This window comes from Dromiciops gliroides, chromosome 5, assembly GCF_019393635.1.
Source record: "Dromiciops gliroides isolate mDroGli1 chromosome 5, mDroGli1.pri, whole genome shotgun sequence".
In the NCBI taxonomy this organism is placed as follows: Eukaryota; Metazoa; Chordata; class Mammalia; order Microbiotheria; family Microbiotheriidae; genus Dromiciops; species Dromiciops gliroides.
Genome location: NC_057865.1, coordinates 92,093,868 through 92,118,198, shown reverse-complemented (window position 1 = coordinate 92,118,198; position 24,331 = coordinate 92,093,868). Strand labels below are relative to the sequence as shown.

General features: G+C 36.4%; 2 protein-coding genes across 14 annotated transcripts in view; one reads left to right on the top strand and one right to left on the bottom strand.

Annotated features, from left to right (window-relative positions):
- Window positions 1–24,331, bottom strand: part of PRKAG2 (protein kinase AMP-activated non-catalytic subunit gamma 2) — a 492,650-nt gene that overhangs the window by 93,192 nt on the left and 375,127 nt on the right. The gene's annotated exons all lie outside the window — the stretch shown is intronic.
- LOC122728399 (ATP synthase-coupling factor 6, mitochondrial-like) lies at window positions 5,656–6,105 on the top strand. The gene has a single exon (XM_043967003.1). The coding sequence runs from the start codon at window positions 5,686–5,688 to the stop codon at window positions 6,010–6,012; it is 327 nt and encodes a 108-aa protein (XP_043822938.1). The 5' UTR covers window positions 5,656–5,685; the 3' UTR covers window positions 6,013–6,105.

Below are 24,331 nucleotides of genomic sequence, written 5' to 3'. Positions count from 1 at the left end.
CAGTAATGCCTCTTTTATCACTCAACTAAACTTTTTCCCCATATTCCTCAATCAGTAACTAACTTAATGGTTCCACCATCATTTTCTTGCTTATCAGTCATATCTTGGCTTCTGTCAAAATTAGCATTCCCAAATCCACATACATTAAAGGTATCTCTTACAGACTGTGGGGGTGGGACATGAAGGTTATAACTCTGATATAAATATATTGGCAGAGGAAATGGTATTCATGTTCACCACAGGTCCTAAAAAGAGATAAACCAGCTCTTTATGACACAGTATTACAGGAAGCTGGGGGTTGCAGTAGAAAGAACACTCAGCGGACCTGGGTATGCCACTTACTATGTATAGATTCTCTGTCAACTCTATTAACCTCTCTAAAGCTCGATTTCCTGAATGTGTAAAATGAGGGGGTTGGCTTACATAGTTTTTAAGGTTTCTTCTACTTCTAAGTCTATGGTACTATAGATAGAGCTATAGATACAGTTTAGTGGTCTGGAGTAACATGATTGTAGTGGCAAAGTAGGCTCATATCACAAAAAGAAAGCACCAGTGGTCCACTTTGGGAAAGCACATAATAGTTGCAGTTGTTTTCCTACCAGTGATGCTAGATTTGAATTAAACATTCCATACTTTTCTGACTTGTATATACATTTTCGAGACAGCTAGCCAGATGAGGGATGGAATATTTATTACCATGAATTAATTGGCTGTGTACTTACAGGCTTTGAACATTGATAGTGTGGGGCCGGGGAAGGGAAGGGGGTGGGGGGTGGGGGTTTGTCAGGTGTGGATGGAAAAAGAGAACACCCGTTTAGCTTTGTTTTTAAGAGATAATATGAAGAAACTGGATTGTTAACAACCTAGATTTAAGAGAAAACATTCTGAAGGCATGAATGGGAGAGAAAAGAAGTAACAATATTGAATGAAGAAGATAAAAGCATTTTGAAGAATTTCTTCCCCCCATTTTAAAGCAGTACAGTAAAAGTTGGAAAGAGATATCAAAGAAACATTTAGAGATAATGAAATGAAAATAGATGATTAGAAATTGAAAATTAAATTCAGGAATCCTATGTATATTGAACATAGTTAAATTGTATTTAAGCTGCTTCAGTCACATAAAGGAAGGACTCTAGTCAGGTCCTGAAAGGGCACTCAAGGAAAACCATACAGCAATGAGGAGACACTTTGAGAAATCTAGTTACTTCTCAGACTATGGTAAGTCTTTCCTTGGTTAATATAACTGAGAAGACTGAATTGTTCTACAATTATTCTAGTAGATTTGAAAAATAATCAACTTTAGAATATAAGATTACAGTGATGGCCAGAATACTTAAAGAAGTTTCAACATTTCTATTTTTTTTCATGTGGAGGGAAATGAATTCTGGAGGGGATTTAAAAATATTAATATGTTCATACCATGTTGTGAGACAATACTTTTGGACAAATAAAAATGACTGAACCTTTCCTACAAAGTAGAAAAGCATTTAATTTTGCTGCGTTTGAGTGGACCAAGAGCTTTGAATATGTCTTTTGGGAGCAAAAATATTTTGCCATAAAGTAGCAGGATATAAAATAAATCCACATAAATCATCAGCATTTCTGTACATGACCAACAAAGTCCAGCAGCAAGAGATAGAAAGAGAAATTACATTTAAAGTAACGGCAGATAATATAAAATACTTGGGAGTCTACTTGCCAAGACAAACCCAGGAACTCTATGAACACAACTACCAAACACTCTTCACACAAATCAAATCAGATCTAAATAATTGGAAAGATATCAATTGCTCATGGATAGGCAGAGCTAATATAGTAAAAATGACAATACTACCTAAATTAATTTACTTATTCAGTACCAATCAGACTACCTAAAAATTATTTTGTTGCGCTAGAAAAAATAATAACAAAATTCATCTGGAAAAACAAAAAATCAAGAATATCCAGAGAAATAATGAAAAAAAATTCACAGGAAGGTGGGTTAGCGGTACCAAACCTGGAGCTTTACTATAAAGTGGCAGTCGTCAAAACTATCTGGTACTGGCTAAGAAATAGAGTGGAGGATCAATGGAATAGGCTAGGCACAGGAAACACAGTAAGTTGTAAATGACACTAGTAATGTAATGGTTGATAAACCCAAAGACTCCAGCTTCTGGGATAGGAACTCAGTATTTGACAAAAACTGCTGGGAAAACTGGAAGATAGTATGGCAGAAATTAGGCATAGACCAACATCTTACACCTTATACTAAAATAAGGTCAAAATGGATACATGATTTAGACATAAGAGGTGATACCATAGGTAAATAAGGAGAGAAAGGAGTAGTCTACCTTTCAGGTCTTTGGAAAGGAAAACAGTTTATGACCAAACAAGAGATAGAGAATATTATAAAATGCAAAATGGATGATTTTGATTACATTAAACTAAAAAATTTCTGTACAAACAGAAGCAATGCATCCACAATTAGAAGAGAGGCAGAAAGCTGGGAAACAATTTTTATGGCCAGTACTTCTGATAAAGGCCTCATTTCTAAAATATATAGGGAGGGGGCGGCTAGGTGGCGCAGTGGATAAAGCACCGGCCCTGAATTCAGGAGTACCTGAGTTCAAATCTGTCCTCAGACACTTGACCCTTACTAGCTGTGTGACCCTGGGCAAGTCACTTAACCCCCATTGCCCCGCAAAAACAAACAAACAAAAAACCAAATAAAATATATAGGGAACTAAATCAAATTTATAAGAATCCAAGTCATTCCCCAATTGAGAAATGGTCAAAGAATATGAACAGGCAGTTTTCTGATGAAGAAACCAAAGCTATCTATTCCCATATGAAAAAATGCTCTAAATCTCTAATCATTAGAGAGATGCAAATTAAAACAACTCTGAGGTACCACCTGACACCTATCAGATTGGCTAAAATGACAAAAAAGGAAAATAATAAATGTTGGAGAAGCTGTGGAAAAATTGGAACACTAATGCATTGTTGGTGGAGCTGTGAACTGATCCAACCATTCTGGAGAGCAATTTGGAATTATGCCCAAAGGGCTATAAAGCTGTGCATACCCTTTGACCCAGCAATATCACTTTTGGGTCTTTTTCCCAGAGATCATGGAAAGGGGAGAGGGACCCACATGTACAAAAATATTTATAGCTGCTCTTTACGTGGTGGCAAGGAATTGGAAGTTGAGAGAATGCCCATCAATTGGGGAATGGCTAGACAAGTTGTGGTATATGAATGCAATGGAATACTATTGTACTGTAAGAAATGATGAGCAGGAGGAGTTCAGAGAAACCTGGAGGGTCTTGCGTGGGCTGATGATGAGTGAGATGAGCAGAACCAGAAGAACGCTGTACACAGTATCATCAACATTGTGTGTTGATCTACTGTGATGGACTATATTCTTCTCACCAATGCAATGGCACAGAAGAGTTCCAGGGAACTCATGATAGAAGTGGATCTCCAAATCCAGGAAAAAAAAAAAGAACTGTGGAGTATAGATGCTGAATGAACCATACTATTTCTTCTGTTTTTGGTGCTGTTGTTTTTCTATTTTGAGGTTTTTTGTCATTGCTCTGATTTTTCTCTTATAACATGACTAATGCAGAAATATGTTTAATGTTATTATGTGTATGTGTGTATATATATGTGTATATATATGTGTATATATATATATGTGTGTGTATATATATATATATATATATATATATATATATATATATATATATATATAACCTATATCAGATTACTTGCTGTCTAGGGGAGGGGGGGGGAGGAAGGGAAGGGAGGGAGAAAAATCTGAAATTGGAAAGCTTGTATAAACAAAAGTTGAGAACTATCTTTACATGTAATGGAAAAAAATAAAATACTTTAATAAAAAAATATTTTGCCATGTTGGTAAAATGTTATTTAAGGTTAAAATGTTATCAAAAGCAGTAGATAAAATTTTTTTTGAACTATAAGCAGATTAAATAGTTCAATTTTCCCAAGAAAATTGTGCAGGGAAATCACTTACCTCTCCAGTTTGTTCATCTGTAAAAATGAGATTAAATGAAGTAATCTCTAAGATTCCTTCTAGCTCAAAATCCTATTTTTAAAAAATCTACATATTTCATATTTCCTCCTCTCATAAACGTATTTGATAGGAAAGGTTTAAAGCAGATTATATATTAAAGAGAGCTGCTGAAAAACACAAAACTAAAACTACCACAATACAAACTATCCTCTAATTTAATTTATAGAAATTTCATCACAATGCTGTAATTTATGTCACTTATAAGCCATGCATTCACATTATGTATTTTTTTTTGTCAGGGTTAGTGACTTGCCCAGGGTCACACAGCTAGTAAGTGTCAAGTGTCTGAAGCGGATCTGAACTCAGGTTCTCCTGAATCCAGGGCCAGTGCTTTCACATTATGTATTTTTAAAAAATAAGTTTATGTCCAGGGCAGCTAGGTGGCACAGTAGATAGAGCACTGGCCTTAGATTCAGGAGGACCTGAACTCAAATCTGGCCTCAGACACATGACACTTACTAGCTGTGTGACCCTGGGCAAGTCATTTAACCCCAATTGCCTCACAAAAAAAGAAAGAAAGAAAGAAAGAAAGAAAGGAAGGAAGGAAGGAAGGAAGGAAGGAAGGAAGGAAGGAAGAAAGAAAGAAAGAAAGAAAGAAAGAAAGAAAGAAAGAAAGAAAGAAAGAAAGAAAGAAAGAAAGAAAGAAAGAAAGAAAGAAAGAAAGAATTAAAATAAGTTTATGTCCAACTCTGAGGTACCTATCAGATTGGGTAATATGACAAAAAAGGAAAAAGTTGGATATTGGAGGGAATGTGGAAAAAGTAGGACACCACTGTTGGTGGAGCTGTGAAGTGATCCAACCATTTTGGAGAGAAATTTGGAACTACACCCAAAGGGCTACAAAACTCTGCATACCCTTTGATTTAGCAATCCTATTGCTAAGGTCTATATCCCAAAGACATCCAAAAAAGGGAAATAGACCTATTTGTAAAAAATATATTTATAAGCAACTCTTTTTCTGGTGGCTAAGAATGGGAAATTGAAGGGATGCCCATCAATTGGGAAATGTCTAAACAAGCTGTGTTACACGAATATAATGGAATATTATTGTGCTATAAGAAATGACAAGCAGGATGATTTTTTTTAAAAAACTGAAAAGACTCACATGAACTGATGCAAAGTGAAATGAGCAGAACCAAGAGAATATTATACACAGGGACAGCAATAATGTTGGATGAAGAACTGTGAATGACTTATCTATTCTCAGCAATATAAAGATCCAAGACAATCCTAAAGGACTAATGATGAAGCATACTATCCACTTCCAGAAAAAGAACCGATATTGACTGAACACAGACTGAAGCATGCTATTTTCACTTTCTTTCTTTCATTTTTTTCTTTTGAGCCTTCCTGTACAAAATGAATAATATGGAAATGTTTTTCATAATTGCACAAGTATGACCTAATATATGATTGCTTACCATCTTAGGAAGGGGGGAGGAAAGGGAAGAAGGGAGGGATAGAATCTGGAACCCAAAACTTTAAATAAAAATGTAAAAACAAAGTAAGTTTATTTCTTTTTTGATGTTTGGGGTAAAAAAAGAGAAATATGATGCATGTTAAAAGTATATAAGGAAGGTGACTGGGACTGAACGGTGGGGGCCAGGATTACCATGGCTCTTAAAAGGCTTTCCAGGTTTTTATCTTTTGTTCAGTCCACAACTTCAGTATATTTTCGAAGGAACATTAGTATTACAGCTGTTGCATTTAACAAGGAACTTGATCCTGTTCAAAAACTCTTTGTAGACAAAATTAGAGAATATAAATCCAAGAGACAGGCAGCTGGAGGACCTGTTGATATAGGTCCTGAATATCAACAAGATCTGGACAGGGAACTGTTCAAGCTTAAGCAGATGTATGGTAAAGCAGATATGAATACATTCCCAACATTCAAATTTGAAGACCCCAAATTTGAAGAGGCACCAAAACCCCAGTCTTGAGGAGTAACTACAGAATGTATCTTGCTGTTTAATTATTTGTCATGAATTAGTCATATGACTAATCAATAAATTTTAATTTCACTTTCAAAAAAAGTATATAAGGAGAAGAGTACAGTTTTTAAAATAGTAAAAGTATGAGTTTAAAGTACTTAATAGGCATAAAATAACCGTAAGTTAAACTCCCAATCAAATCTGCATTAGAGTAATGGTTATTAATCAGCAGACCAAAAAAAAATTAATATATTTCTTTCTGTTTTCATTGTGTTTGATTTTCATGGATATCTATATTTATTGATGAATTCTGGGTAGGCATGCCCAGTGAAAAGCTTATATTTTCTTACCTTAGAAATAAAGAAGACAATAGAGGAGAGGATTATTAGAAAGGAAATATAAAAAAGAGGTAGCATCAAGGCAACACTATAGAACTAACACTGCAAGGCTGCAAAACTAGTCCAAATGTTCAAATGAGATAATATGTATAAAGCATTAGCACAGTACATGGCACAGAACAGGCACTTCATAAATGCTTATTCCCTTCCTTCCCTTTCTTAGTTAAAGGTATAGCACATATAAAGTTGTCAGTAGATTAAGAACCATAAGTGGTTCCCATCAGATTTTGGTTTGCTTTACATAGTTGTCACTTGGAATTGCACCCCAAATTTCCACCACAAGTCTGCACCTCTTCTTTGTCAGGGCTCAGAAAGAAAATAAACTGTCTATGTGAGCAGGGGTTAAGCATCAAGGCACAACAGAGTGAAGCTGGCCAGGTATGTCTTCACACTCATAAGCACAAGATGCTTTTGTTGTTATTACTATGGTATAACCCACTTAGCTGTTTTTGAACCATTTGTGTTCTACCTTAACTCCTTTCATTTTTGTGTTCCTGGTCTGATAATCTGATTTTGATTTCTGTATTAATTGTCCCTAATTAGCATTTGGTTCCTGATCCTGTCCTAGTAACATGACTCATTAAATGCTAGCTGGGAAGGGTCAGTGCCCTCTCTTGAAACTTCCTTCCTTCCTAATTCTGTATCTCATTATCACCATACAGTTTATTTTATCATGAAGTTTAGGTGAGAACTGAAACCCCCACATTCAGAAATATAGTATGCATTCTGATGCTGTTAGGATGCTAGACCACAACTCTCAATAATACCTTACATGGCCCCAGAGCCTTGGGACCTATGTCCTACATGTGCAAAACTGCATTTCTCCATGTGTGTTTCTGAGTTGTGGTTCCCTATTTCCTCTGGGATAAAATTTTTTAAACTCTGTAGCCTGGCATTAAAAGCCATCCACAATATGTATCTCATCTACCTTTCTAGGATTAGTTACTTCCATTTATTATGCCATCCAGGCCAGTCAGATAAACTTACTGGTTGTTACCTCTTTATGACATTCCACCTCTTTCCTCTGGGACTTTGCACAGATAGTCCACAAAGTCTGCAACATGCTCACCTCACCTCCAGCTCTAATAATTTCTAGCTTCTTTCAGAGGAGGCCTCAGAGGCCACTTCCTACACAAGGCCTTTTCTGAACACACCACACCCAAGAAGTTAGTACTCTCTCCCTCTTAAATTTATATTGCATAAACTTTGTGTAAACTTTGTATTTACTCATTTGGTTAAATGCCACACCTTTCTGGATAGATGGAAAAATGTTAGCTCCTTGAGGGTAGAGGCTATTTTGTTTTTGCCTTTGTAAGCCCAAGCACCTAGTATAGAGTGTTCACACTGAGGAAGAACAGCTGATGTTAGTAGTCAAATGGCAAAAGTGGGGATTCAGAATTGAAATAGAAGAGGGGCTAGTTAATTTGGGCTGAGATGATTTTTGTGAGGCAGAAATATAAGGCATAGATACTCAACAAGTACTTACTATATACCTACTCATCTACACATGACCTATATTTCAAAGAGGAGCAAAGACATATTGACACATAATTGACAACAATTAGCACAAAAGACAACAATTGACACAAAACAATGCATACTATTGCCATAAAAAAGGCATAAAGTGCTATAAGAATTAGAGGAGAAATGATTACTTCCTGCAGTTATAATCAGGAGAGACTTCACCGTAGAGGGTGGGCCTTTAAAATATGGATAGGATTTCTAAACGTGGAGAACGGGGAGGGATTCAAGGGAGAGACGGGGGTCCATGTTTAAATGGAAGGAATACAAAGAATAAAGGCACAAAAGAGGGAAACAGAAATGGTGTTCATGTAATGGTAGTGTTTGGTTAAAGCATAGGGGAAGTATAGTAGAGATAAAGCAGGGACAAAGTTGTGAAATGTTTGAATGTTAAACTTATGTGGTAATAAGAGAGAGAAACTAGATAGGAGAGGAAAGGGAGGAAGGAGTGGGGAGCTGCTGATTCAGAGAATTTAGGAAGAAAGTTTTGTAATAATCTAGGCAAAGGTATGGGTCTGATCTAGGGTTGTGACCATCAGAATGGAAAGGCATAGATGTAAGCAACATCATATTGGAAGAATCAATAGCATCTGATGACTGGGCAGAACATTAGCAAAGAAACAACTGAGGGCCCCAAAAGAAAGGGATCAGAAAATATTCCAAGGCTAGTGGCTGAAAAAGGGCTTCTAAATGATAGGCCTGGACTGTCAGGATGCCTAGATGATTGATACTGGAGAAGCAGCCCATGCTGCTGGGCTGAGTTAGGAACAATTGGCTTCAAATCTTCCTTCTAACACTTAGGACCTGTACAATCATGGGAACAAGTTACTTTACCTCTCTGACTCTTAGTTCCTCTTCTGTAAAATGAGGGTAATAAAAGTGCTTAGTTCTCAGAGTTGTTGGGAAAATATATGCAAACTGCTTTGCAAACCTTTAAAATTATTGTGACTACTATCCCTTTCTTTTAAGCAAAAGCACAAGCTGGTCCAACCAAGTCAGCAAAATTTTCAATAAAATAGTTTTAAAGCATAGGTTAGCTTCCCTCAAGAGGGAGCAACAAAAAAACCCCTCAAGTTCAAGTTGAGGATAACAATGGCACCTACCTTACAAGACTATTGTTATGAGGATCAACTAAGATAATAAATGTCAAGTGCTTTGAAAATCTAAAAGTACCACATAAACAATTACAAAGTTGCTATCTGTGACCAGTTTAAAGACTACCAAGGTCCCCTCAAAAATCAGAAAACAAATGACAGCTGGACATGAAAGGTCATGTTCTTGACAGGTTGTAAAAATTTTATTTTAAGGAAAACGAAGCAGAGGACGGTAACGATCTCTTGATACAAGCAAACCTACTGAAGAGACTTAAAAACAATAAGGAGCTGAGTGGCATTAAACTCAGATGACTAGTGTTAAGCCATAGGAATTGAGTTCCCACAAGGACATTTGAGAGAATGGGCTTGAAGAGAGACGTACTGGAAAGCAATAAATGAAAGCTATAAAAATGTAGCCTGAGATTAAACTGGATCCTCAACCTGTCCCCTCCTCCAACACGACTCTCGCCCTCTATAATTAGAGCTCAATCAGCTCGCCTTTTCCCTAACATTAGCACAAGTGCTATCACAGCAACAAAAGAGAAATCTTAAAGCCTTTCCACTCAGATAATGTACATTGTAAGCAAGCCACCACATTTCCTCTGCATGAAGAACTGCCTTCCAGTTCTTCAATTACTTATTGGGTATATTTTTAGTCTTCTGATGCTAGAGCAAATTACATTTTTAGTTGTGAAGGGTTTCTCACCACTCTGGGGATACGGCCTATTCTTCCAACTTTATTTACACTGCCAATTTTGTTTTTTAAGGACGTGATCCATTTAGAAGATGGATATGAGGCTTCATGCACTTATGAAAAGATTGTGCCTAAAATATACTACGTGCAATTAAAATGAACATAAATGTACTTTGAAAAAGTGGAAAATGCCATTGAGAGACAAGGAGGCATTATAATCATTAGTATGAAAAAAAAATCATTAGTATGGCATTACTATAACTACATGCATATGGATCACATGAAAGAAGTCACTTCGACATTTATTAAGCACCTAATATGCTCAAAGTACCCGGCTGGGTACTGGAGGAGATACAAAGATTAGATGATGTATTGCTTGCCTTCTTAATAGGTGGGGAAGAAGGCAGGAGGGAGGGAGAGAAAGATTTGGAATTCAACATTTTTCAAATGAATGTTAAAAATAAATTAACTAAATTTTTAAAAGGTTAGCTAATAATAGCTCACATTTATATGATGCTTCAGAACTTAGAATTCAATCCAATATCATTAAGTGACCATTCTGTATTAAATGCTGGGGATACAGAGAGTGAAACAAAATAGTCTCTCTCTTTGAAGAGTTTATATCTGCAAAATAGATCTAATGTTATGCAAAGTAATTTAAAGAGGAAGACGGCACTAACAACTGGAGTGATCAGAAAAGACCTCAAGTAATCATAGCTAGCATTTATATAGTCCTTATATGTGCCCAGCTAAGCACTTTATAATTATTATCTCATTTGATCCTCAGCACAACCCCCGAAAGGTATGTGCTATTAATATCCCCATTTTATAGATGAGGAAACTGAAGCAAACAGGGATTAAGTGACTTTCCCAGGGGTCAAATGACTAGTAAATTGTTTGTAAGGCTGGATTCAAACTCAAGTTTTCCTCATTCCAGGCCCGGTGCCCTATCTACTTTGCCACCCGGCTGCCCAGGAAGTGGCATCTGAGCTCTGCTTTGAAGGTAGGGAAAGACTATAAAAGGTAGAGTTGAGGAGGGAGTACACCTTTCAGATGTGGGAAATATCCATGCAAAGTTGCAGAGGAAGGTAATGATATATCATGTACAGGTAACAACTAGCAAACCCATATGACTGGCCAAGACGGCATGGGAATGGGAGTAATAGTAACTAATACTTGAAAGGTTTTTTACCCTGGAAGGAATAGGGAGTCACTGAGGACTTTTTAGTGCAGACCAGGTAATGTGGTCAGGCAGAGATGAGAGAGTGCAAGGTTTGGAGTTAGAGGACCCTCGTTTAAATCCTGATTATGTTATTACCCATGTGTGACTGTGGGGAAGTCCCTTAACTTCTCTGTGTCTCAGTGTCCTCATCTGTAAAATGAAGAAGTCAGAGTAAATGATTTCCAAGGTCCCTTCTAATTCTCAACCTATAATTTGTATCAGTGTGGTAGCTGTGTGGAAGAAGATGAATTGGAGAATAAAGAGTTTAGATGCAAGAAGACCAACCAGGACGTTACAGCAATTGTTCAGGAGAGATGTGATACAGACCAAGTGTACTAGAGACTGTTCGAGTAGAGAGATGGGAATAGATGCAAGAGATGTTGGACAGGGACAATGGACAAGACTCACCATTTTATAGAGAAGAAAACTACGGCTCAAGATTAAGTAACTCACTGATAGTCATACAGCTAGGATGTAACAAAGTTAGTACTTAAATCCACATACCACTGCCACATCACATGGGACTCACCTCTGCCCTCATGGAATTTAAGGTCTCATTGATGCTAGTAGGAATATCAAAGTTCCTACAACATTCCACGTATATGACTCAAGTGGGAATATGATCTTGTTTCAAGACCAAAAAGCCTTCTTGGAAGAGCTCAAAAAGGCTTTTAAAAATCAAATGAGAGAGGTAGAAGAAAAAAATGGGAAAAGAAATTAGTTACACTGGAAAAAGAAGCACAAAAATTGACTGAAGAAAACAACTCCTTAAAAAATACAATTGGCCAAATGGGAGAAAAAAAAATGGCCAAATGGAAAAGGATGTCCAAAAGTTTACTGAGGAAAATAATGCCTTAAAAATTAAAATTGGGCAGATGGAAACTAATGACTCCCTGAGATACCAAGAATATGTCAAGCAGAATCAAAAGACTGAAAAAATAGAAGAAAATGTGAAATACCTCATTGGAAAGACAACTGACCTAAAAAATAGATCCAGGAGAGATAATCTAATAATTACTGTACTACCTAAAAGCCATGATCAAGAAGAGTCTAGTTACCATATTCCAGGAAATTATCAAGGAGAACTGCCCTGATATTGTAGAATCAGAGGATAAAATCATCATTGAAAGAATCTACCGATCACCTTCTGAAAGAGACCCCAAAAGGAAAAATTCATGGAATATTGTAGCCAAATTTCAGAATTATCAGGTGAAGGAGACAATACTCCAAGTAGCCAGAAAGAAACAATTTAAATATCATGGAGCCACAGTCAGGATTACACAGGCAGCTTCAACATTAAAGGATCATTACAAGGCTTGGAATATGGTATTCTAGAAGGCAAAGGAGCTTGGATTACAACCAAGAATCAACTACCCAGCAAAATTGAGCATTATCTCTCAGGGGAAAAGATGGACATTCAATAAAATAGGTCCCCTATTTTATTTATTTCCTGAAGAAAAGACCATAACTGAACAGAAAATTTGATCTTCAAATACAAGACTCAAGAACAGTATAAAGAGATAAACAGAGGGGAAAAAAGCTTGTTTAATGAGGTTAAACTGTTTATATTCCTATGAGGGAGGATAATACTTTTAACTTGATCTATATCTCTATTAAGGTATTTTTATTAAATTGACTTTGATGTGATGATATAAAGAAACTTAAGGAGCAGAATAAAAGGAGAATGGGGGAGGGGGGAGGAGGTGGAATGGGGTTAATTACATCATTTGAAGAGGCACACAAAGAAAGAACCTATTACAATAGAGGGAAAGAAAGGAGGGGTGAACATTGTTTCAACCTTACTCTCAACAGATTTGGTCTGAGGAGGGCATAACATATATACCCATTTGTCTAAAGAAACTTAGCTTACTCTTTAAGGAAGTAAAAGGGTAAGGGAAAAAGGTGCTATGGATAAAAGGGAGAGCAGAAGCAGGGGAAAAAGGAGGTAAAGAAAAGGAAGGACAGCTGATAAAAGGGAAGACAGATTGAGGGAGGCAGTGGTCAGAAGCAAAATACTAGTGAGGAGGAATAGGGTAAGAGAAGAAACAAAAGAGTACAAACAAAGGGGAAAAAAAGATGGAGGGAAATAAACAGTAATCTTAATCGTAAATGTGAATGGGATGAACTCCCCCATAAAATGGAAGTAAATAGCAGAGTGGATTAAAAATCACAACCTACAATATGTTGTTTACAAGAAACGCATTTGAAACAGAGAGATACACACAGAGTAAAAGGTTGGAGCCAAATATATTATGCTTCAGCTGAAGTAAAAAAAGCAGGGGTAGCAATTCTTATCTCAGACAAAGCAAAGGCAAAAATAGATCTAATTAAAAGAGATAGGGAAGGAAACTACATCTTGTTAAAAGGTATGATAGATAATGAAGTATTATCAACACTAAACATGTATGCACCAAGTGGAATAGCATCCAAATTCTTAGAGAAGTTAAATGAGTTACAAGAGGAAATAGACAGCAAAACTATAACTAGTGAGGGATCTGAACCTTCCCCTCTCAGAATCAGATAAATCTAACCACAAAACAAATAATAAAGAAGTTAAAGAGGTGAACAGAATGTTAGAAAAGTTAGATATGATAGATGTCTGGGAAAAAGTGAATGGGGATAGAAAGGAATATACCTTTTTCTCAGCAGTACATGTCACATACTCAAAAATTGACTATGTATTAGGGCACAAAACCCTCACAGTCAAATGTAGAAAGGCAGATATAGTAAATGCATCCTTCTCAGATCATGATACAATAAAAATTACATGGAAAGGTAGACTGAAAATTAATTGGAAACTAAATAATCTCATCCTAAAGAATGAGTGGGTCAAACAACAAATCATAGAAACATTCAATGATTTCATCCAAGAAAATGACAATAATGAGACAACATACCAAAGCCTATGGGATACAGCCAAAGCAGTGCTTAGGGGAAATTTTATATCTCTAAGTGCTTACATGAATAAAAAAGAGAAAGAGGAGATTGATTAATTGGGCATTTAACTAAAAAAAAAAAGCTAGAAAAAAGAAGAAATTTTTAAAATCCCCAATTAAATACTAAATTAGAAATCCTGAAAATCAAAGGAGAAATTAATAAAATTGAAAGACAGAAAACTATAGGATTAATAAAACTAAGAGCTGGTTTTATGAAACCTTTGGTTAATTTGATTTAAAAACGGAGAGACGAAAACCAAATTACCAGCATCAAAAATGAAAGGGGTGGGGGGCAGCTAGGTGGTGCAGTGGATAAAGCACTGGCCCCGGATTCAGGAAGACTTGAGTTCAAATCCTGTCTCAGACACTTGACACTAGCTGTGTGACCCTGGGCAAGTCACTTAACCCTCATTGCCCCTCAAAACAAAAACGAAAACAAAAGCCAACCAACCAACCAAACAAACAAACCCTAAAGTACTAAAATATTGGGCGCAGCTAGATGGCACAGTGGATAAAGCACCAGCCCTGGATTCAGGAATACCTGAGTTCAAATCTGGCCTCAGACACTTGGCACTTACAAAAAAAAAAATGAAAGGGGTGAATTTACCACCAATGAAGTGGAAATTAAAGCAATAATTAGGAGTTATTTTGCCCAACTATATGCCAATAAATTTGACAATCTAAATCAAATGGATAAATATTTACAAAAATACAACTTGCCCAGGTTAACTGAAGAGGAAATAAAATCCTTAAATAAGCCTATTTTAGAAAAAGAAATTGAACAAGCGATCAATGAACTCCCTAAGAAAAAAATCTCCAGGGCCAGATAAATGGGTTTACAAGTGAATTCTACCAAACATTTGAAGAACAATTAACTCCAATACTATACAAATTATTTGGAAAAATAGGTGAAGAAGTTCTACCAAATTCCTTTTATGACACAAATTAGATACCAATTTCCCTAATGAATATCAATGCAAAGATCTTAAATAAAATATTAGCAAGGAGATTAGAACAATTCCCAGGAATGTAAGGCTGGTTCAATATTAGGAAAACTGTCAACATAATCAACCACATCAACAACAAAACTAACCAAAATCATATGATTATCTCCATAGATGCAGAGAAAGCATTCGACAAAATACAGCACTCATTCCTATTAAAAACACTAGAGAGCACAGGAATAGGTGAAGCATTCCTTAAAATAATAAGCAGCATCTACCTAAAACCATCAGCAAACATTATAGGTTATGAGAATGTTAGAGGCCTTCCCAATAAGATCAGGGGTGAAGCAGGGATGTCCATTATCACCTCTATTATTTAATATTGTCCTAGAAATGTTAGCTTTAGCAATAAGAGAAGAAAAAGGAATTAAAGGAATTAGAATAGGCAAGGAGGAAACAAGACTATCATTCTTTGCAGATGATATGATGGTATACTTAGAGAATGGTAGAGAATCAACTCAAAAATTACTTGAAACAACTTTAGCAAAGTTGCAGTATATAAAATAAACCGGCATAAATCACAAGCATTTCTACACATGACCAATAAAGCTCAGCAGCAAGAGATATAAAGAGAAATTCCATTTAAAGTAACTGTAGATAATATAAAATACTTGGGAGTCTACCTGCCAAGACAAACCCAGAAACTCTATGAACACAATTACAAAACACTTTTCTAACAAATGAAATCAGATTTAAATAATTGGAAAAATATCAATTGTTCATTGATAGGCTGAGCTAATATTAATAATAAAAATTACACTTCTACCTAAATTAATTTACTTATTCAGTGCCATACCAATCAGACTACCTAAAAATTATTTTATAGAGTTAGAAAAAATAATAAAAAAATTCATCTGGAAGAACAAAAAGTCAAAAACAGCAAGGGAACTAATAAAAAAAAATGCACAAGAAGTGGGCTAGGTGTACCAAATCTGAAGCTATACTATGACGAGGCAGTCACCAACACTATTTGGTACTGGCTAAGAAATAGAGTGGCAGATCGATGGAACAGTAGTAATTTACTATAGTAACCTACTGTTTGATAAACCCAAAGACTCCAGCTTCTGGGATAGGAACTCAGTAATTAACAAAAACTTCCAGGAAAACTGGAAGATAGTATGGCAGAAACTAGGCACAGACCAACATCTTATACCATATACCAAAATAAGGTCAAAATGCATACATGACTTAGACATAAAGGGTGATGCCATAGGTAAATTAGGAGAGGAAGGAGTAGTTTACCTCTCAGATCTATGGAGAGGAAAACAATTTATGTCCAAACAAGAGATAGAGAATATTATGAAATGCAAGATGGATAACTGATTACATTAAATTAAAATGTTTTTGTACAAGCAGAAGCAATGCAGCCAAAATTAGAAGGGAGGCAGAAAGCTGGGAAACAATTTTTACAGCCAGTATTTCTGATAAAGGACCCATTTCTAAAATATATAGGGAACTAAATCAAATTTATAAGAATGCAAGTCATTCCTCAATTGAGAAATGATCAAAGGATATGAACAGGCACTTTTCAGATGAAGAAACCAAAGCTATCTATTGCCATATGAAAAAAATGCTCTAAATCACTATTGATTAGAGAAATGCAAATTAAAACAACTCTGAGGTATGACCTCACACCTATCAGATTGGCTAATATGACAAAAAAGGAAAATAATAAATGTTGGAGATGTGGGAAAATTGGAACACTAATGCGTTGCTGATGGAGTTGTGAACTGATCTAACCATTCTGGAGAGCAATTTGGAACTATGCCCAAAGGGCTATGGGACTGTTCATACCCTTTGACCCAGTAATATCACTACTAATTTGGTATCCCAAAGAGATCATAAAAGAGGGAAAAGGACCCACATGTACAAAAATATTTATAGCAGCTTTCTTTGTGGTAGCAAAGAATTGCAAATCGAGGGAATGCTCATTAACTGGGGAATGGCTAAACAAGCTGTGGTATATGAATGTAATGGAATTCTATTGTGCCATAAGAAACGAAGAACAGGAGTATTTAAGAGAAACCTGGAAGGACTTACATGAACTCATGCTGAATGAGAAGAACAGAACCAGGAGAACATTGTACACAGTAACAGCAACATTGTGTGATGACCAATTGTAATAGACTTGGCTTTCTCAGGAGTGCAATGATCCAAAACAATTTCAAAGAACTCATGATAGAAAATGTTCTCAACATCCAGGAAAAAAACCCTCTGCCGATTCTGAATGCAGATTGACCCATACTGTTTCTACTTTGGGGCTGGTTTTTTCCCCTTCTTTTTTGAGGTTTTTCCCTTGTGCTCTGATTCTTCTTTCCCAATATGACTAATGCAGAAATATGTTTAATGTGATTGTACATATATAACCTATATCATATTGCTTTCTGTCTTGGGGAGGAGTGAGGGAAGAAAGGGTGGGAAAAAATTTGAAACTAAAAATCCTATGAAAACAAATGTTGAAAACTATCCTTACATGTAACTGGAAAGAAATAAAATACTTTTATTTAAAAAGAAAGAAAGAGGGGCAGCTAGGTGGCGCAGTAGATAGAGCACCGGCCCTGGATTCAGGAGGACCTGAGTTCAAATCCGGCCTCAGACACTTAACACTTACTAGCTGTGTGACCCTGGGCAAGTCACTTAACCCCAACTGCCCAGCCAACAAAACAAAACAAAACAAACCCTAAAAAGAAAGAAAGAAAGAAAGAAAGAAAGGAAGGAAGGAAGGAAGGAAGGAAGGAAGGAAGGAAGGAAGGAAGGAAGGAAGGAAGGAAGGAAGGAAGGAAAGAAAGAAAGAAAGAAAGAAAGAAAGAAAGAAAGAAAGAAAGAAAGAAAGAAAGAAAGAAAGAAAGAAACCAGCTAGCTATGGAAGAAAGTCAAACTACCTTGGATCCAGGAGCAGTGTTTTGGCCAAAATGATAGTAGTGAATCTCTATAACCAGTCTAGGAGCGTGTGAATGTGGACAGTGGACTACCAGCACATCCCATACCTTCCAACAACAGTCCAAGGTTGTGCTACTCACAAATTCTATAAAGATGTGATGACTTCTATCCTCGGAACAGCTCTGCCCACCAGAGGTCACTACCCCTCACATTAAATCCAATAACCTTTCACCGTTCACTATCCTGAATTTGCCTGTAAAAGGTCTATGAAGAGGGAAATTAAATAGTTTCACACCTAATATACAAGGAGGTAATCCTGCCCTAAGGAAAACATGATGAATATTAAGATCTCTTTGTGTGCTCCTTAATCTAGTAGAGGAACTACTATTGATGATATTGTTTTGGATAAGTAGCATCTTCCCTATTTTTCCCCTAAAGAATCACAGCACTTTTAGAGTCAGAAAACATTTTAGTGGGGGCAGCTAGGTGGCGCAGTGGATAAAGCACTGGCCTTGGATTCAGGAAGACCTCAGTTCAAATCCAGCCTCAGACACTTGACACTTAACTAGCTGTGTGACCCTGGGCAAGTCACTTAACCCTCATTGCCCTACAAAAACAACAACAACAACAAAACAAAAAAAAAAGAAAAGAAAAAAAGAAAACATTTTAGTGATTTTCTCATTCAATTCTCTTATTTTATGGATAAGGAAACTGAGGCCCAGGGAGCTTAGGTGACACAGCTGGTTAGCATCTGAGTGAGACCCTAAGTCTTATTGGTACAATAATATGTCCACTATCCTATTCTCACCCACTGGTCAGGAGAGAGTGAGTTGGATAAGCTTGCTGTAAAAATCTGTTTAAAAATAAGTGATTTATAAAAAGTAATTGAGCACAAAGACCTTAATTTCATCAGAGTTGACTCAAGGAGGGAATAATATACACACTCAATTGGGTGGAGTAATCTATCTAACCCTGCAGGAAAGTAGGAGGGGAAGGAGATAAGGAGGAAAGGGTGAAATAAAGGAGGGCAGATTGGGGGAAGGGGAAGTCAGAAGCAAATCACTTTTGAGGAGGGATAGGGTGAAAGAAGATAGAAAATAGAGTAAATATCATGGGGAAGGAAACAGGATGGAGGGAAACAGTTAACAAAAGTAACTGTGAAAAAATTGTGAAGCAGAGGCAAGAGTATATAAGATGATGATGATTGATTGACTGATGACAATAAGGACTGATTGGGGATGAGAATTATTTGATCATGATGATAAAACTTAAGGTACTTTTCTGGGCTATTGTGAAGAAAATTCTTTTTCAGGTATAAGGTACTATATAAATGTTATCTATTACTGTTGTTGAAAGAATCAACCTCATGGATTTATTGTAAGTAAAGCTCTCTTTAAAGTACTATATAAATGTCATTTACTATTTAAAAAAATGATGAACAGGATGCTATTAGAAAAACCCGGAAAGACCTATATGAGCTGATGCAATGTGAAATGTACTGTATACAAAATAACAGCAATACTGTAAGATGATCTGCTGTAAATGACTTGCCTATTTTCAGACATGCAATGATCCAAGACAACTCTGAAGTTCCCATGAAAAATGCAGTCCATCTACAGAGAGAGAACTGATGGTGTCTGAATACAGACTGAAGCATAATTTTTTTTGTTTTAGTTCCTTTATCTGAAGTTTTGTTTTTGCCTTGTTTTTTTTTCACAACATGGCTAATGTGGAAATGTTTTTGCATGACTGCTCAAAAGAAAAGAAAATAAAGAAGTTTTGTCCTGAAAACAAAACAAAAGTAATTGAGCAGAAGGGGAAGGATTGGGAAATGTTAGATGAGAGAGCACCAAAACAGCCTATGGATAAAGAATGGAACATCAGGGGGTGAAGGTCTGTTTACCTGGCATAAAGGGGACTGGGCTACAAGGCCCCTTCCAGGTCTAAGTCCCATTGGTAGATGAGAGGGGACAGAGGCAAATGGGTAGACTAAAATAAATGCATTAATACTAAAGAGCATGCAAGGGCATAAAGGTGAGGCAAAACCTCTTGGAATCCCCAGCTCCCTTTAAGGCTTAGCTAGAGTGCTACATCCTTTCACGAGGGCTTTCCTGATTACCTCCCACCTTTTTGAGTTCTCCCTCCACAGCCTCTAAAACCACTTTGTATGCATTTCTTATTTACTGATCTGGGCATGTGTTGTTTTCCCCAGTAGAACCAAAGCTCCTGAAAGCAAGGACAGTCAAATGGCAGCACCTAGTGCAGTGCCTACACACAGGAGGTGATAGATAAATGCTTATGGAATCAAACTCAATGTCAGTCATTATACTGCATTCTCTAGCTGGTGGCATTCTGATGACTAACTTTCCATAACATTCCACTGATTGTAAAAATAGGATTTTACTCCTTCAAAATATCTTATTATCCACTTGATCTAGGAGCAGCTAGGTATTGCTGTGGATAGAGCACTGACCCTGAAGTTGGGAGGACCTGAGTTCAAATATCACCTCAGACACTTACTAGCTGTGTGACCCTGGGCAAGTTACTTAACCCCAATTGCCTTAAACATCTGGGGCTATCTCCAGTCATCCTGATGTGTATCTTGCTACTGAACCCAGACGGTTCTGGAGAAGTGAGGTTCATGATCTTGCACAGTCCTCCCTCACTATAATCCAATTCACTGCAAGTCATGATATCATCCTGATGTCATGGTCCTCTTTGAGAATGAAGGACAAACAACAATTATCCACTTGATCTAAGAATGATGTGGTTAGGAAAAAAAGAAATACAATTTTAGGATAGTTGTAAAAGTAGATATTAATAAAGTAGATGATAATTTATAATTATTCATACAGGAGATGACCAGGATACCAAGTAAAGGAAAAGGTATCATGGATACAGGAAAAGGAAAAAGGCTTTGAAAGGTGAAGAATGTGATTTTTATGATATTCTGGACTGTTACTGTTGCAAAGTATCCAAGAAGGAAGCAAGACTAGAAAAGACAAAACTGGAGAAAGGAAATAAAGGAGATAAAAGTAAATTGAAGACTTACTCTTACTGTAAAGAAAGCAAAGCTAAAATCATTGGAACATTATCTCAGCTAGAAGATTCATAGATTTAGAACTCAAAGGTACCTTGGTAATCTGGTCCAAACCCATTTTAAAGATGAGGAAACTAAGACCCTAAAAGGTAAAATGATTTACCCAGCGTCATACTAGTGCCTCCAGTTAGTGGCACAGTTGAGACATGAATCCAGGTCCCCTGATTCTTGGTCCAGTGTTCTCTCCACTGTACTATGTGAAATCTAAAAGATTTGAGAAAATTTGGGGTCATAGGGAAGAAAAAGGGGTTTCAAGTTAAAGGGTAATTGAGGATCAGAAGATAAATGTGTCAGTTGTAAAAGAAAGGTCAAGTGGTATAAAAGTAGACTAAGCTTTTGCATACAGTTAACTAGTATAATTGATGTTAGACCAAATAATAGAATTTTGTTCTCATCAGTCAAGTTTTATGAGATGCTTTGTGGATGGCAATAGCTGTCTTCCTTAAATCGAAAGCCAAAGGTCAAATTTCAAAACTTCCCAGTCTCCACTGAATTTATAGAGCTATGATGGATTAATCCAAACCTTATCTTAAACTATCTAATAGCTTTAGACGGTGATCTCAATCATCTTGCATGTGAATAGGAAGAGTAAGGTAAGAAAGCTATTTGAGATGGATGGAGCTAAGTCAATCAATATCCTTTTTCATATGATGGGAGACAGTATGATGGGTGCAGATAGATAAGAGGGGAAGAGATTAATTACTAATGAGGAAGACTAGTTAGTAGAGGGATACAACTGAGACAGCATTTGGTTAGCAGGGACTTAGAATAATGGGTAGCTTAAAAAATAGCTTTAATTTTTGACACTTATTTTAGTTCTTTCCTAAGTGTGGGAAAGCTGCCTCCAAAACTGAAGTTAATATAGGATGAAAAATTCAGAAGTAAGAAACAGAGAAGAAAAAAAACACCCTAGGATTAAGGGTAGCTGAGATGGCGAGAGAAAACGACTGAGATGTTTCAAGGAAAAAGAGCGGCTATCGAAGACTAGTAGTTTGAGAAAAGCTGACTTTAGCTACTGCTTTGAGGCTTTGAAACCTTATTCCCCACATTAGTTCACTGGAGCCTTATAACAACTTTGTGAGGTAGGTATTCCCGGTACTATTATCACTGCCATTTTATTGATGAGGAAACTGTGGCACATAAACCTGCCCAAGGTAAAACAATTAATGTGTCAAAGGAATGAATTTAACTGGGGTCTTCCTGACTCCAAACCCAGTACTCTATCACCTATGTGGTTGGACCACGATTCCATAACATCAGCCTCAAAGAGTTGGTTGATTATTTAAAAGTGGCAAAATGGTACAATGAAAAGAATATTTGCTGTAGGTTGAGAGGACCTGAGTCTGACTCTTAGTCACTACTGAGTGACTAAGTTCACTTAGCCATCTTGCTCCTCAGTTTCCTCATATAGAAAATGAAGGGGCTAGACTATATGATCTCTAAAGTTACTTCTAGTTCTAAATCCATAATGCTACAATGAATAATGCTGTGGTTAGATGATGAACAAAGAATATAGAGCTAGACCCATGCCCTGAAATGAATTTGTAACCTAAGACAGATAAGTAACAGAACAGAAAAAAAATTAAACCCTTATATGGAGTGACAGGTGTTTCTTTAAAAATCAGGTTAGCAAATGTTTATCAAGAACCTACAACTTACAAGGCATTGTGCTAGGCCCTAGAGATAGAAAAATCTTCAGTTAAGTCCCTCTTTTCAAGAAGCTTATGTTTTTGGTTTTTCCAAAAGCGGCCAAAGTTTGATTTCTCTGTGGCCCCAAGAAAAGAGTTACTGCCAGTGTGACTTTGGGCAAGTTCTGGGCTTTAGTTTCCTTGTCTATAAAAGAAGAGAGCTCAACTAGAGCTCTAAGGTCCCTTCCAGCTCTAAAGGCCTTGAGTCTATGAAATCCTCTGAAATAAATGGCACAGGACTCGAAACAGAATAGGGGTTCAAAAAGACATTTTGGAATTCAATATATCCTTGGTTGCTTCGTAGTGAAGCTTTCTTATTTCTTCTTCTTAAAACAGATTTTAAAAGAACATTCTCCCTATCCCTCCTACTCTTCTCTCTCTACTCCAACCCACCCCCAATTCCTGGGCACATTCATAAATAATTAAGAGGGAGAAAATATGACTTCTGGTAACAGGCATTTGATGTTGGGTTGCACGTGTATTTTTGTACCTAATGTTTTAGACACATGAAATATATTAATACATGATACAAAAAGAAGTTTAAAGGTTAAAAGGAGACCTCCTGGACAGAAGTGAAAGTATTATCCACATTGGCAACATTGGTACTCAGGATATTTTAAAAGTATAATGTCCAGCTTCTTCTGTAAAACTTGTTTTTTGTCTAAACAAATGTAAAATTCTGTTTGATGTTCATTCCCCCCCCTTCTCCCCCACACATTTTGGATGAATAAGCAATTTAAAAGTTCAATGGAAACAAAGCAGTGCTATAAAGACTCAATCACTCCACCACTGCAAAGGGTACTCAAGTACAAAGCAACACACTGCCCCTTTTTGGCTTAGCTCTGTTACAAATCATTGTTTAATTCTCCTTGAAAATTTAGAAAAGTTGGACAGGGCTATTGCTGGGAAAGTTATGAGTCAGGTAGAAGGAGACTGTCTAGATGTGAAATCTTAAACTCCTAACCTGTATTCCAACCAATTACTTAAGTCAATAGGTACAGAATGAATTTAATAGCAGTAGAATGGAAGGTGGAATATATACTCTTTGAAGGTAAGGAATAGATGTTCTATAAATTGAACTGAGACAGTTCAATGAAACAGCACATGAACTTGTTTTTGGAAATGCCTTATAATTATATCATTGAAAAAATAAAGAGAAAATCTAACTAGTTAGAGTTTAGGAAGATCCTGACTGGTTAAATTGGTTGTGTATTCTTTAGCAAAAAACAAACAACAATCTCAAGAGGCCTGTGTATTTGGTACAATAATTAATGGTGCTCTTAACTAAAATGTTTCTCTATTTTTCTCTCTCTCCCTTCGATACTCTGAAAACAAAAAATATAGAGGATGCAGATTATGACACAGGGAACAAAGGTAACTCTTGTTTTGGCTTTATAGAGCCCTAGCGAGAGAGACTAAGCTATACATCATTCTACACACAGGGGTCACAATTTGACTTGAAGTATGATTAAATCTATGCTGTGGCAATATGCTATATAAAGACATTTTACTCTTCATATTGAAAATGCCAGCTTATTTTTCAGCGGGATGTAATAATCAAGTTATAGTAAAAACAAAAAAACAAAAAAGAATACTATGCTATTTCAACCCATTGAAGACACCAAATAAAGAAATTCAAATTTTATGATCCCTTATTATAAAACAATACTCAGTGAGATACGTCAGTGGAATTGCTGCAATGTGGCTAAAACCAGAAGAAAAAACAAAAGCAGGGATCTGCTTAATATCATAAGGCTAATAAAATGTGTAGTTTACTTAATCATCTGACAG